The sequence below is a fragment of the Equus asinus genome, chromosome 20 (assembly GCF_041296235.1).
Source record: "Equus asinus isolate D_3611 breed Donkey chromosome 20, EquAss-T2T_v2, whole genome shotgun sequence".
Classification (NCBI taxonomy): domain Eukaryota; kingdom Metazoa; phylum Chordata; class Mammalia; order Perissodactyla; family Equidae; genus Equus; species Equus asinus.
In genome coordinates, this window is record NC_091809.1 from 12,943,881 (window position 1) to 12,958,838 (window position 14,958).

Genomic DNA, 14,958 nt, shown 5'->3' on the forward strand with positions numbered 1-14,958 from the left:
TGAGGGCTCCTGGTGAACTGTTTCTGGAACAGTCACTGAGGAGATGTGTGTTTACGTGAAAGGCAGCTGGCTGGTGTCTTTGTGGCTGAGGGTGGGCTGCTTGTGGTGGTCGGCTAGGAGGGGGTGTGGGACGAAGGGAGAGGGCAGCCTCCGGGTCTGTTGCTCTCGGGCCTTTGCTGGCAGCTGATTCCCTGCGGGTGTAGCTTTCAGTCAGAAAGGTGCACAGGACGCTTGCCGGCGGTGGCGGCAGTGACTAAAGCTTGTGTGTGAAGGCTGGGGCCCCGCTGCATTTGTGTCTTGGCGGCGCTCCTTCATAACTCACGTAGGTGTTCCCCGACCCCAGAACCTTGTGGTTCTTGGAAGTAACTTATTACAGATGACAACGCGGCGGGTTTTTCTGCACCCACTCACTTTAAGGATGTTTTCTAAAGATGTGCTTCCATCTCTAAGAGGGGAAGTTTAGGGTCCCATATGATCTGCTGCCGAGCAGCTTCTGAAGGGCTGGTGGCCCAGGGGTGTCCCGCTCGCTGAGCCAGCAGCGTGTGTCCTAACAGAGGGTCGCTGACATTGTGACCAGAGCCGGGTGTTGTCCACACACCAGCCTGCACGGAAGTCTCGGAAAGGGAATATGTTTGCGTTCCATTTCTTCTGTGTGATAAAGAAATGACACATGTTCACAATAAGGGAAAAAGCCAAAATGGGTAAACCGAGAAACAAAGGCTCGCGTCCCCACCCCCCAAAGAAAGTGCTGTCTGGGCTTTCCCGTCCTTCGTGCTCTCCCGGAAGGCCCCTTCTGGCGGGTTGCAGGCTGGGGCTGGGCCCTCGGCGGTGGGGGCGCCTCCCCCAAGCGGCAGGCTTGACACCCGCTCTGTCTTCAGATCAGCATCGTGGAGCTGGAGAAGAGCCAGCGGCAGCAGGAGCTCCTGCAGCTCAAGTCCTGCGTGCCGCCCGACGATGGCCTGCCCCTGCCCCTGCGCGGGAAGGGCGCACTGGGCCGGGAGCTGGAGGCGGAGCCCGGCCGGCTGCCCCTGGAGCTGGACTGCTCCAAGCTCTCCCTGCCCCACTTCAGCAGCATGAGCCCGGAGCTCTCCATGAACGGCCACGCGGCCGGCTACGAGCTCTGCAGCGCGCTGAGCCGGCCCTCGTCCAAGCAGAACACCCCCCAGTACCTGGCCTCCCCGCTGGACCAGGAGGTCGTGCCCTGCACCCCCAGCCACGGCAGCCGGCCGAGGCTCGAGAAGCTGTCCGGGCTGGCCTTGCCTGACTACACCCGGCTCTCGCCGGCCAAGCTGGTCCTGAGGCGCCACCTGAGCCAGGACCACGCGGTCAGCAGCAAGGCGGCCGCTGGCGAGCTGCACCCGAGGTGAGTGCGCGGGCCCACGGGCTCTGCGCCTGCTGCCTGCTGCCCCGCTCGGGCGCCCTGCGGCTGCCTTGGGGTCTTTTGAGCGTGAGCTCATCAGTTTGGAAGGGATTCGGGGGATTTGCTAGGCCCAGGCTGCCAGCCTGTGGAACGTGGCTGTGGGCTCCCCAGAGAATGACCAACGGACACATCTCGTTCCAGAGCTGAGCACGCCAAGGAGAACGGCCTTCCCTACCAGAGCCCTGTCATCGCCAACGGGATCAAGCTGAGCCCTCAGGACCCTCGGCCCTCATCCCCCGTGGCCTTACAGATGACGGGAGAGAAGGGCAGCGAGAAGGTGGGCGGGTCTCCCCCTCGGAGAGTGTTCTCCACGAGTCCGTTAGGGGATGTTGTCCTAGGAGGCCTGAGTCTGGCCTGAGGAGGACGTGGGGCGGATGTGGGGGAGCCAGCGGTCAGGCCGGGCGGGAGGCGATGCCAGGTGGGGGGCTCGGGCTCTGCTGTGTCCCGCCTGTGGTCACCACGCTGTCCTTGGGGTGAGCCCAGCACATGGGGTGATAGCAGAGCCGCTCTGGGCAGTTCCTTTGTGCATGTAAGGCAGCGGGTTCGGGAAATACGGGGAAAGGGAGAGCGTGAGGAGCTGGCGGTTGGATGGATGGAGTGCAGGTGGGCGGGGGTCCTGGAAGGTCAGGAGGAGCAGTTTGGGGGCGGGGGCCCATCCGCTGCCGTGGGCCCTGTCCTGAGGTGGGAGGGCCGTGGTGTGCTCCAGTTGCGCTCTGCTCAGCGGAGTGAGCGGCTGTGCCGGTGTGCCGCAGGGCCTGAAGGAGCGCGCCTACGCCAGCAGCGGGGAGGCCATCACCAGCCTGCCCGTGAGCATCCCGCTCAGCACCGTGCAGCCCAGCAAGCTGCCCGTCAGCATCCCCCTGGCCAGCGTGGTGCTGCCCAGCCGCGCCGAGAAGGCGGTGAGTGCGCCGCGGGGAGGCGTGGGCCGGCCCGGGAGCCTGGCGTCCCAGAGCACCAGGTGGACCCGAGGGTGCTGCGCCTGCTCTTCTCCCCTCGAGACCTGGTTCCTTCTTGTTAGATTGCATGCTGTTGAATTTTTAATGTCCCAGTGCTCTGAGAAAGATAGAACGTCCAAAATCCAAGTTTAGCTGCAGTGAGGTTTTGCTATTTTTATCTCAGGTTTTTTGTGTGAAAGGTGGTGTGTGCGGGTAGAGAGGGGATAAAACTTCGGATTTGGTGGAAGCTTGCAACCTGTCTCCCTTCCTTCTAGGCCACATTTGCATCCTCCTACCTCACACGTGTGGACACACGAATACCAGAATCTTGTATAATGCAGCCTTTTTGTGGTTTTTGTTGAGATATAACTCATAAATCACCCATCTAAAGTGGACATTTTAGTGGCTTCCGGAACATTCCATCACCCCAAGGAGACCCATCCCCATCAGCATCCCCCCACCCCCTCCCCAGCCCCTGGCCCCCACGAGCCCGCTCTCTGTCTGTGGATCTGCCTGTTCTGGATGTTTCACATCAATGGGGTCACACGCCGTGTGTCCTTCTGTGTCTGCTTCTCTCCCTGAGCGTCATGTGTTCAGGTCCGTCCACGTGCAGCCGTGTCAGGGCCTCACTCCTCTTCACGGCTGCGTCGTGCTCCAGCGTGTGGGTGGGCCACATTTGTGTATCTGTTCATCTATTCATGGTCATTTGGGTTGTTCCAACTTCTCCTGTCCTGTGTCACGCTGCACTAAACGTGCGTGTGCAGGTTCTGTGTGGACGGCTGCTCTCACCTTGTCCCCCAGGAGTGGAAGGGCTGTGTCGAATGTAACTGCAGCCCCTCGCTGCCCTCCTTGTCCCTTCACCTCAGCCTGACACGGCCCCTCAGCCAGGCGATACTGTAGAAGCCCCGCCAGACACCTGTACCTTATCTTGTCAGAACTCTTGGTGGCTGCCCGCTGCGTTCACACCCTGAGCACACGGCTCTCACACACCTGCCATTCTCTCTTCCTCGGGCCGTTTGCATTTCTTATGGCTTTTGCCCAGGACCCCCTCCCCGACCTTTGCTTGCCGCCCAGCTCAGCTGATGGTGTGCGCTTCCTCTCCACAGAGAAGCACCCCCAGCCCTGTGCCGCAGCCCCGAGACTCCTCATCCACACTGGAGAAGCAGCCGGGTGCCGGTGCCCATGGTGCCGCGAGCAGCGCTGCTGGAGGCAGAGGCCTCGCCCTGGCACCTGCGGGTAAGAGCCCTGCCTGCTGCCGTGGCTCCCTCCCCCTACTTGGCCTCTGCGCAAGCTCGGCCTGGCCCCTCCAGCCACTGCCGCCGCCGCTCTCTGAAGCGGGAGGGCCCAGGCTGGGGACGGGAGGCAGGAGCAGGGTGTCTCCGAATGAGGCTCAGGGATGCCAGGCCGAGCTCAGAGCCGGCCCGGCCCCTCCCACCTGGGGTCTGAGCTGTGGTCTCAGCGGCACGGCGAGCCTGTGTGGGCCTTCCTGACGTGGCTGCTCAGTCTGGCTGGTGTCAGCCTGGCATGTGCACTCCCCCTGGCAGATGGTGTCCTCGTCTCGCTGCCAGGGGCGTCTGGGCGGCCCAGTTCCCGCTGGGTTCCAGTTCTTCTTCAGAGAGCTCTGATTCTTGACACATCTGCGTGTCAGCACAGTGCCCAGCGGATCTGTGCCGGGCCCGGTGGAGCAGACACTTGGGGCCCTGCCGCCGAGGGGTCTCTGTCACATCTGTTAACACCACAGCGTGGAGGCGCCAGCCACAGTCCAATGGGTGGGTGTGTGCCAGTAAACTGGTTCCCACCACGGCTGGGCCGAACCACCAAACCCGCGGGCTGGGCCCCTGTGTAGCCCGTGGCCATGGGGTAATTACTTCTCCAGGAGCGAACAGTAAAACGCAGGGGCCCCAGCCAAGCTGAGACCCTTCTAGCATCCACCTTCTTTAGCACTGGCGGCCTGATGGCTCTCATCTTCTCTCACAAGGGTTTCATCCGGGTTCCTGAGCCTCCAGGGGCCCCAAGAAAGGGCTCGGTGTGGGGAGCGCCAGGGGCCACTCCGGTGTCATGGGCGGGCTCCTCCACCTCCCATCATCCCACGTCCAAAAGCGTGGCCGCCTCGTGCCAGCGCCTAACAGGCCCCGGGGCTGCGTGGTCTCTTGCCCGGCAGCGCCTCCCAGGCGCCTGCCTGGCTCCTTGGTGCCCATCTCTGGGCATGGGGGGGCTCACTGCCACACAGACGGCAGGTTCCTGGGTGCTGAGCCAGCTCCGCCAAGGCCGGCGCCGTCCTCGGCCAGGCTGAGGGTCTCCTGGCACAGACCCCCTGAGGAACCCGCGTTTCTCCCGCAGGATTCTCCTACGCTGGCTCCGTGGCCATCAGTGGGGCCCTGGCGGGCAGCCCAGCCCCACTCGCTCCTGGAGTCGAGCCCGCCGCCTTTGACGAGTCCTCCAGCTCGGGGAGCCTCTTCGCCACCATGGGGTCCCGCAGCTCCACCCCTCAGCAGCCTCCCCTGCTTGTGCAGCCGCGGAACTCCGGCTCAGCCTCACCCGCCCACCAGCTCTGCGCCAGTCCACGGCTCGGCGCCGCCCAGGGTCCGCCCCCCGATGCCGGCAAGGCAGACCTTCCCTGTGAGTCCGGCCTCTCCGACCCGGAGAGCGAGGCCAGGAGGAGGGTCGTCTTCACCATCTCGGCAGGTGCCCCCGGCTCCAAGCAGTCGCCTTCCAGCAAGCACAGCCCCCTGCCCTCGGGTGCCCGTGGGGACAGCGGCCAGAGCCACGGGCAGGACAGCCGCAAGCGGGGCAGGAGGAAGCGGGCGTCGGTGGGGACCCCCAGCCTCAGCTCGGGTGTGTCCCCCAAGCGCCGGGCCCTGCCATCCGTCGCCGGCCTCTTCACGCAGTCTTCAGGGTCCCCCCTGAACCTCAACTCCATGGTAAGCTGAGGGGGGGCTGGGGCAACCTCCCCACCCCCGGGCCAGACAGGCTGATGCCTGCACGCTGCGCCTTCTGCCCCCAGGCCCAGCTGAGGGGGGCGGGCGCCCGGGAGCCTGCTGACAGGGCTGTGCTGTCTGTGCTGGCCCTCAGGTCAACAACATCAACCAGCCTCTGGAAATCACGGCCATCTCGTCTCCAGAGAGCTCCCTGAAGAGCTCCCCGGTCCCTTACCAGGACAATGACCAGCCGCCCGTGCTCAAGAAGGAGAAGCCCCTGAGCCAGACCAACGGGGCCCACTACTCCCCGCTGACCTCGGACGAGGAGCAGGGCTCCGAGGACGAGCCCGGCAGCGCCAGGCGAGTGGGGGCTCCGTCCGTGGGAGGGGCGTCCGCTGGGAGGCTCCCCTCGTGCTCAGCGTGCCCCTCCCGGGGCGGGGCAGGGACAGGCAGCTGCCACCTGCCCTGAGGCTGTTGATTTTAGAACATTTTTATCACTCCAAAAAGAAACCCTGTCCCCATTAGCAGTCACTCCCCCTCTCTCCTCTGGCCCCTGGCCCCCTATCTACTTTCTGTCTCTGTGGATGTGGCTCCTCTGGGGACCTCCTGTGAGTGGGTCACACAATGTGTGTCCTTCTGTGTGTGGCTCATGTCGCTGAGCATCACGTTCTCCAGGTTCACTCACGTTGGAGCAGGTGTTAGGACTCCCTTTCTCTTCAAGGCTGCGTAATGTTCCAGTGTCTGGATGGACCACACTGTGTGGACCATTCACGTGTCCATGGACACGCCTTTTGGCTGCACTGAATCACGCTGCTGCGAACATGCCGTGTGTGTTGTGTGAAAACGTGTCTTCATTTCCCTGTTCCCTGGTCGTGGGATTGCTGGGTCCTGGGGAGACTTTGTGTGTCACTGTTTGAGGACCTACCAGAGCATGCTCCAGTGGCCGCCCCGTGTCGCATCCTGCCAGCCGTGCCCGGGGGCCGTTTCTCCACATCCTTGCCAACGACACCTGTCGTTTTCAGGCTTGGTGTTTAGCGTGATTGCTGTTCTCACGGGTGTGGAGTGGGTGTCATTAGGGTGCCTGGTGACGTTGAGCGTCTTCTCAGGTGCCAGCTGGCCATTGGGCTGTTCTCTCTGGAGACGTGTGTGTGGTCCCTGGTGCGCTATTTCAGGGGTTGTCTTTACTGTTACTGTGACGTTACGAGTCTTTGTGCGGGCTGCACACAGTGCCGTCTCAGAGACACGGTCTGCAGGCGTTCGCCCCGTGCTCGGGGCGCTCTTCCCATTTTCTCGCGGCCGTCCTCTGAAGCACAGACCGTTCAGGGTGATGAAGCCCGTTGGTGCCCGTTTGCTCGGGTGTCTGTCCACGTTACTTCATGTTGTCGCTGCCACATGTGAATTGTGTTTTGTAAAGTATCGCACCCGGGCCCTCTGCCTTCGTGTTGGGAATGCCCCACTCCATGGCTTCTGCCTTCTTTCGGGAGTTCCCCTGGGTCTCTGGAGGTCAGCGTTCTTTGGGACAGACCATAACAATACTGACACACAAACAGACCGTTGTGTACTCCGGGGCTGCTGGAGCACCAGCTTGCTGCTCTGTCACGGGCGGGCGGGTGCACTAGAGACCCTGTGAGTAACGCGGAGCCGGCACCGCGCCTTGAGAGAGAAGCTAGACGGAGACGCTTGTCTGGGACTGTGGGTGTCTCTGTCCTGGGAAAGGGCACCCGTTCCTCCTCCCTGTCCCCACCACCAACAGCACCGTGCCAGGGCTGGGGCCCTGCCCGGCGGTCCTCTGAGGGGGTCAGAGGGTGAGCAGGCCGTGTGTCCAGCTGCTTCCTGGTCTCCCTGGGCAGTTTCATTTAAGGATACCGCTCTTTCACACACACTTGGATTCAGACATTCATTGTGGCTTTTTCTCTTCTTCACAGAATTGAGAGAAAAATTGCAACTATCTCCTTAGAAAGCAAATCTCCTCCAAAAACCTTGGAAAACGGTGAGTAACGGTTTCCCCAGCAATAACTCCGAGGGGCAAGGTAATGCAACCCCAGGGGTGGCCTTCACACCTGGGGTTGACCACACTGCCCGGCCTTTCTGGAATTGTTTCTGGGTGGGGTTGAGTCCCGCCTGGGAGGCAGTGGTACCTGGCCGGGCTGGTCTTGGTGCTGCGTGGGCTGCGTTCTCCGTGGCCTGGGCGGCAGTCCTGTTTCCTTCCTGACTGAATTTTGGCCACAGTCTGATTTTCTGTGTTGAATGCGCCTGCCCTCCCACAGAAGCCTCCTCTGTGTGCAGCTTCCTCTCCAGCCCCACCCTCACCAGAGTCGGGGTGAACCGGGTCCTCCCGAAAGAGGCACCTGTGAACCTAAACACGCTTGTCTCGGCCAGAAAGGTGTCCTTCCGAGCCGGCGGTGGTCTGCCCCTATGCAGTGTCCTCGTGGATCCCCTCAGAGACCCCACACCATGTCTTCCTCCCAATTTGGCCTCTTAGAGGCGCCCGGGCCTCACAGCTTCTGCCTCTCCCTGTCAGGTGGCGGCCTGGCGGGGAGGAAGCCGACGCCCGCCGGCGAGCCCGTCAACAGCAGCAAGTGGAAGTCCACCTTCTCCCCGATCTCCGACCTCGGCCTGGCCAAGGCCGCCGACAGCCCGCTGCAGGCCAGCTCCTCTCTGAGCCAGAACTCCCTGTTCGCTTTCCGGCCCGGCCTGGACGAGCCCGGCTCGGCTGACGCCAAGCTGGCCGCCCACCCCAGGAAGAGCTTTCCCAGCGCCCTGGCAGGGGCTGGCGGGCTGAGCCCGAGCAGCACCCCTCCCAACGGCTTCGCCTTCAGCGGGGGCCTGGCTGCTGACCTCAGTGCACACAGCTTCAGTGATGGCGCTGCTCTCTCCCACAAGGCCCCTGAGGTGGCCGGCCTGGGTGCCGCCCCGAGCTTTCCCGCACCGAGGGGCAAGGAGGCCGGTGCCGCAGAGCCTGGCTCATTTGTGAACAAGAGGCAGCTGGATGGACTGGGTGGCCCGAAGGGCGAGGGGGGCAAGGGCAGGGATGTGGGCGAGCTGGGCCTGCCCGTGGTCGGGCCCTCGGACAGGGCCTTGCTGGTGCACAGCAAGGCGGGCAAGGGCCGCGACCGCGAGCCCGACTCCAAGAATGGCCACAATCTCTTCATTTCTGCTGCCACTGTGCCTCCCGGGGGCCTCCTCAGTGGACCAGGCCTCGCCACGGTGGCATCCTCGGCGGGCAGCGCAACGCCCTCTGCCCAGACGCACCGCCCCTTCCTGGGCTCCTTCACCCCCGGCCCGCAGTTCGCCCTGGGCCCCATGTCCCTGCAGGCCAACCTGGGCTCGTCTGTGCTGCAGTCCTTGTTCAGCTCCGTGCCGGCCGCCGCCGGCCTGGTGCATGTCTCGTCCGCCGCGACCAGACTGACCAACTCGCACGCCATGGGCAGCTTCTCCTCCGGGGTAGCAGGCGGCGCAGTTGGAGGTAGGCAGAAGCACGTCCCTGCCGTCTGCATTGCGGGTCCCGCGGGCCTGCTCTGGGGTAGCAGGCGCGAAGCCGCACACCATCGCCGACACTCTCCTGGAGCGCCAGCTTTAACCACGACTGCCTTGCAGGTTCCCTTCCAGAGCCCCCTAGGGGGCGAGAGGCTGTGCCCGCCTGTCCCTTTGTGTCCTTTGCTCCCGCCACCTCGTTCCTTCCCACGAAATGCAGACGTGCCTGTCGTGTGGGCAGAGCACTCACGTGTGAGTCGGCCCGTGTCGGGCTCTCTGGTCGTGATGGCGTCCCTCCCGCCTGCTGGGGAGCCCGAGCCAGGGCTCTCCTTCCTCCAGCGGAGGGCGCCTGTAGACCGGACACAGCTGGGCTTCCGGGGCGGCCACAGGGGCTGGTGCTGGGGAAGAGCGATTGGCCACGAGCGCCTGCTGCACGGTGGCTCTGGGTCGGGGTGGAGAGGAGCCCCAGGGCCAGGGCGGACCGGGCCGGGCCGGGCACGGGCAGTGAGGCCCTCACTCTGGGGGAGCCCGGCGGGCGTGCCCAGAGGGCTGAGGCCTGGGCCGCCTGCAGGTGAGTCTCCCCGGCTGCCTGCCCCGCTGCTTGCGCTGCACCCCTGCCCTGTGCCACCCGCGGAGCCGCCACTGCCGTCTGCTGCCCCTTGCGTGTCGCTCTAGCTTGACCAGAGAATGCCCGCTTGTTGAAGCTGAGTTTTTCTCTCCTGTTTGCAGGTGTCTTTAACCACGCGGTGCCTTCCGCCTCTGCTCATCCGTTTGGAGCCAGTTTCGCGGGCAGCGGGGCCGCGTGTCGCAGCGCCACGCTGAGCTTAACCCCGCTGCAGGCGGTGGCCGCCACCCCCGCCTCTTCCTTTCAGGCCCCGGCCTCGGTGGAGTCGCGGCCGCCCCCACCCCCGCCCCCGGGCCGGCCCCCCGCGGGGCCGCCCACCCTGCCCGCCCCCCGCCCGCCTAACGCCGCCTTGCCTCCTCCTCCCGCGCTGCTCCCGGCTAACTCCGAGCTTCTGCAGAGCCTCGCGTCCCTCCCCGCTAACCGAGCTTTCTTACCTGCCTCCTCTGCCGCCTCCCTGCCGCCTGCTAACGCCTCTCTGTCCATCAAGCTCGCCTCCCTCCCGCACAAGGCCGCCCGCCCCGCCCTCACCGGGCCCCGCCAGCCCCTGCCCGGCCTGGCCCTGGCCCGGGCGCCCGTGCTCCCGCAGGCCAGCTCCACGGGGCCGTCCGCCGTGTGGGTTTCCCTTGGCATGCCGCCTCCGTGTGCCGCGCGCCTTGCGGGGGTTAAGCCGCGATAAAGACCTTGCTTAGCTAGCCGTTCATATGCCGTCAGGTAAGGCCAGAGCCCGCCAGGTGGCCGTGTGAGATTCTCACCTGCCCTTGCCTTTGCAGGGAACGGCCGGGCCCGGCACCGAGGCGGCCCTGCCTCGGCCGGCGGGCAGAGAGTCGGTTCTGAGAGGTGCTAGTGAGCAGGAGCCCGGGACCAGGAGGCTGGGGCAGCCTGAGTGCGCCGTGGAGCTGGGGAGGGCTGCTCCACCCAGGCCAGTGGGGCCGTGCAGGGAGGGGAGCAGGAGGCGATGGGCGCGGCCAGCAGCCTGGCCGTCCTGCCCGGCTTGAGCTTGCGCCAGCCCCGGGCCGCGTGTCTGCAGTGGCTGGGGTGCCCAGCAGGCCCGTGTGGGGCCATGGGGCAGCTCAGAGTCCCAGCCTCGCCGTGTGTCCACTTTAGGGCCTCTCTCAGCCTGGTTCCTTGAACACACCTCATAGGGTTTAGGAAAACTCAACCCACTTAAAGCCCTCGGTATGTAGCGGGCCTTCAAAACACAGTGGTGGTCCATCGATCGGGCTCCTTAGCTGGAGGTCCCTGTCTGCAGGTCCCTCACACCCCCTGAAAGCTGCTGGGTAATGGTGAGCCCGGCACCGGCCAGAGGAAGGGCTCCCGGGCCCACGGGCACAGCTCCTCTGGCCTCGAGAAGCGCAGCCCATGCACTTGGGGCCGGCAGTGCAGTTGGCGGAGAGCAGTGAGGCAGGGCCTGCCGGTGGAAGTAGGACCAGGAGTCTGCGAGGCCTTCGGGGGGGCCGTCTGCCCCTCCTTGGGCGCAAGACGGCGGTAGAGAGCTGGGCCACTGCCAGTGCTGCCTCACGTGCCTGGGGCAAGGGGCCTCCCTGGGCAAGTGCACAGCCCATGGGCCAAGGACTTGAGGAACGGAGCTGGGCGCCAGCTGGGTGCCAGGGGCCAGGCACAGGGTCTGGTGTGTGTTTATGTCAAACGGACGTGAGGCCACTGGAATCTGACAGCTTCCCAGTGAGGGTGCGGGTCAGCGGACAGCCTCATCTGAGGTCTGGTGATGGGCCGTGCCTCAATGCTGTTGGAAAAACCCAGAAGGTAGGGCTCCTTCGCGCATAGTGGCCGCACACTGCCAGGGAAGGTGGTGCGCAGCCGGGACCAGCATGAACAAGGGATCAGAGTTGTGCGCAAGGAGGCATCTGGGTGTCAGGCCCCGTCCTGGCCCACAGTGGGCACCTGCCTTTTGTCCTTCTGTCCTGGGCCCCTCCCAGGCAGTCTCTTTGGGCTGGACAGCACCAGCCTCGCTTATGGGGCACGCAGGCCTGCCAGTGGGGCCGCCTGCAGGCCCGCTGTGGAGCAGGGCCCGGCGTGTGGCGACCAAGGGGGACCTCAGATGCACAGTTCCTGGGGAGGAGGGGAGGCCGGGACCAGTGCCCCTTGTGCTCTGGGAAGGGTCTTGGGATGCGGACCTCCTGCCTCTGAATGGACGAGAGGCATGGCATGGAGGTCCCTGCCGGGAGTGGTAGGGCCGCAGTCCTGCAACAGCCGTGCTCCGTCCATCTGTCTATCTGTCTGTCTGTAGGAGGCTTTGGTTCCCTGGCCTGGGGAAATGTCTGGGCTTCCCCAGGTGGAACGCTCACACTGTCCTGCCTTTCTCCACGCGCTCTCCGCAGGTAACTAGGATTTCTACCTCACCCGTGAGACCTATGCAAGGACGGGGGCCGCGGTGCTGGCGGCCGGCCACGGGACGGCGAGGACGGACAGGACAGGAGGCGAGTTCTACTGTGAATCAGTGCTGCGCAGATCTGCGGGAGAGTGGGGGCCTGGCTCCGGCTCGTACTGTTCATAGTTTTAGATAAAGTATTTATCGTTTTTTAAAAAGTATAAACAACTTTGACTTATTTTATTCCACCGAAGTCATAAAGGCAACCTATTGAGAAATGTAAATACTATATATGAGAGGATCTATATAAAGACACCTACCCGAAGGACTGGCCGCCCGCGGAGACGCCGACCGCCGGTCCCGGTGCTATCGTCGCCAGGCTCGCCCCTCCACGTTCTCTTGGTGCTGACTCGAGGTTGACCCACGCCAGACCAGTCCTTGACGCACCGCCCATTGATTCCCGCGGCTCTTCCTATCCCACAGGCCGCGTGCCGGCCCTCAGAAAAGGCCTGTCGCCCAGAGGGCGCCGCCCGCCCGCGCGCCCATCACTGTGAATGGCTCCCCACCAGACTGTTAGCCCCTCGGTCCGGGAGCAGCGCCTTTGGCATAGGAAGGGCCTGGCGGGCGTGGCCAGGTCTCTCCATCCTGCTCGGCAAGGCTGCGGCGGCAGAGCCACGAGGGGACCCGCTGGGAGTGGTGCTCGTGCGGACGGCTCGGCGCGCTGGCTGCTGGAACAAGTGCATTACTTTTGTACGTCTTTGCTCGTCTGGGCTCCCCCCGCGGTCCGCTAGAGTGCGGTCAGCTCATGGGGCACCAGCCGGTGACGCGGGGCAGGTCAGTCGTGGGTGCCTGGTTGTGTCTGTACAGAAGAGAGTCACGGTGACGAGTGACAGTATTTTATAGAGATGTGATGAAAATTTATAAATTTCATAGACTTGACTTCATTTATTTTTAGATTGTATAATGCACAGTAAACTAAAAAACAAGGAAGAAAGAAAAGTGAGGGGAGAAAACCTTTTTATTTATTCAAGTGCACACAGGTGGCACTGGCCCGGGCTGGCCCATGCAGCCGCTCCAGGTCGCCACTGGCCCTCCGACCCCTCAGCTGCCCCCATGCTGGAGCTGCCTCTGAGGTGCTTGTGAACGCATGCGCTGGGGCAGGCGACCGGGGCGAAGGCTGCAGCCTCGCAGGAAGGCAGGAGAGCTGTTCTGGATGCTTCCAGAGGCTATCAGCAGGGCTGGGGGTTCCTTCCAGCACAGTGGTCCGTGACTGGCCCCGGGTCCCTCAGGCGAGCATTGTCGTCTGTGTGTCATCCCTCAAAGGGCATGTCCAGAAGCCCTTGGTCCTCTGAAAGGGCCAACATCGGCCAAAGGTCCTAGCAGGGGGGCCCAGAGCCTGAGGAGGGTGCTCCAGCAAGGGCTGGGTGGGTGCAGTCAGAGCCCAGTCCTCAGGTGCTTGTCCCCTCAAGGTGGCACTTGCCCCCGTGAGGTGGCGCCTGCCAGGGAAGGGGTGGAACTCATCTCTCGCCGAGGTGGGGCTTTGTGCCGGGACTTAACTTGTTGCTCGAGGAAAAGCCTGGAGCTCCCGCCCCGCCCAGCCTGGCTGGCATGGCCCATCCCTCCAGATGTGGGTGCCAGGGGCCCTCTGCCTGTCTGAGAGGCCAGGTATGGCAGCCCACACTGGCCTGCTTCCTCCTCGTCCCTGGCAACAGGTCCGATGGCCAGATGGGCAGAGGCTGGTGGGACGCAGGCCAGCAGGTGCATGGGCAGCATGGTCTGCTGCCTCCAGCCACCTCCCAGGGACAGAGCCACCCGTGTGGAGCAGGCCTGGCCGTTGGCTCAGCTTGAAGTGGCTGGACCCCTGGTTGCCACAGGTGGGCCTGGAAGAGCCTCCTTCCTGCGGGGCCAGGCTGATGCCCCGGCCCAGAGCAATAGTTGAAGCTGAAGATGGTGCTTGTGACGGGAACCAGCCCGTCTTCTGTAACTGGCTGCCCTGGGGCCTGCCCTCGGGGCCGGTGCTCTCAGCGTACGAAGGTGCTGTGCCTCACCCCGTGAGCCCTCGTACCCTGCGCCCCAGCCCCCAGGACAAGGTAGCATAGGCTTGGCCTGTCCCCTCCACACGTCGGGAGCACAGGGCTCCCTAAAATGCTGCGGAGCTGACAGCAGAGAAATGCCCGCACGCAGCGAGTCCCCGGCCTAGGACCAAGCAAGCCTGCGGCACCCTGTGTCACTCATGTGGGCGGCCACTCACGTGCCATAGCTGTCCTCCTCGTGTCCGCATGCGCACACAAGGCTGGGCAGCAGCGCCCACTGGGGGGGGCCCTGGCAGCAAGTGCTGGGGCGCCTCCTTTCTGCACCGGCCCTCTAACAGAGTAGCCTCTGCGCAGGAAGGCCGCCGGGGGGTTGGTGGGGAGCAGCAGGCCAGGGGCTCCAGGTGGCTCGGGACAGTGCCCGGTGCTGCTGACAGTGGGCAGCGGGCACCTTCAGGGAAGCCAGTGGGCTGCACGGTCGCTTTGCTCAGGAAACCCCAACAACTAAGACCACCCTCCATCAGGAGGGGCCAGCCTTTCCTCCCTGCTGACTCTGACTTATTTAAGACCCCCGCCCCTTTATTTATCCTCCGGCCCGCAGCAGGAGGCTGTTCGCGCCGCCCCATCATTCCCGTCACCCCATCATTCCCGTCACCCGGCCCCTCCACGCGACTTGTTTCTCATGTCTCGACCTCAGTTTGTAACTCAGACGGGCTCCGCTGTGTTCTCCGGGGAGACTGTTGGAGGTGGGGGCACTGGCGCGGCCTGCCCCTCTCTTCCTAAGGGAATCCCTGCGCTCTGCATTCCCACCTCTGGACGCTGTAATAAAATATGTTTCCACTTGAACCCCGTCTGGTGGCAGCGTTTCTTCCTCGTCACGACACGACAAAGCCTTGCAGAGCCGAGGGCCCTGGGCCACTCTCACTGCCCCTCAGTGGGGAGGACAGTCACAGTGGCAGAAGCCCATATGAAGGCCACCGCTGTGACGGTGGCAGACAGCTGTGGAGGCCCGTGCCCCCCCCCCGCCGCAGGTCAGGCCTGCCCAGGACAGCCTCCTCGATTCATTAACACCAAGTGACAGGAGCCTTTCACAACATGGGCAGAACCCTCCCCGAGGGCCCGCTGTACTCAGAGCAGGCCTGGGAAGCGGGGTGGGCTCAGGGGCACCTCAGGATTCCACCACATACCCCCTCCCTTCCCCCGCAAGCCCCGCTGCCTTCCCCAGGTCTC

The 14,958-nt window shown here is 64.1% G+C and overlaps 1 protein-coding gene across 5 annotated transcripts in view; it reads left to right on the top strand.

Moving 5' to 3' along the window:
* DOT1L (DOT1 like histone lysine methyltransferase) overlaps positions 1-14,574 on the top strand; it is a 68,510-nt gene extending 53,936 nt beyond the window's left edge. For 3 of the 5 annotated variants that reach the window (XM_070491664.1, XM_070491665.1, XM_044752594.2), the window contains 10 exons: positions 879-1,363; positions 1,562-1,697; positions 2,173-2,319; positions 3,462-3,591; positions 4,696-5,276; positions 5,428-5,633; positions 7,199-7,263; positions 7,795-8,739; positions 9,477-10,083; positions 11,709-14,574. In XM_070491664.1, the coding sequence (XP_070347765.1) occupies positions 879-1,363; positions 1,562-1,697; positions 2,173-2,319; positions 3,462-3,591; positions 4,696-5,276; positions 5,428-5,633; positions 7,199-7,263; positions 7,795-8,739; positions 9,477-10,048 (3,267 nt within the window). In that variant the 3' untranslated portion in view covers positions 10,049-10,083; positions 11,709-14,574. The remainder of the gene's footprint in view (positions 1-878; positions 1,364-1,561; positions 1,698-2,172; positions 2,320-3,461; positions 3,592-4,695; positions 5,277-5,427; positions 5,634-7,198; positions 7,264-7,794; positions 8,740-9,476; positions 10,084-11,708) is intronic. The other 2 variants (XM_070491666.1, XM_070491667.1) reach the window with 1 other exon arrangement.
* The last annotated feature ends 384 nt before the right edge of the window (positions 14,575-14,958 follow it).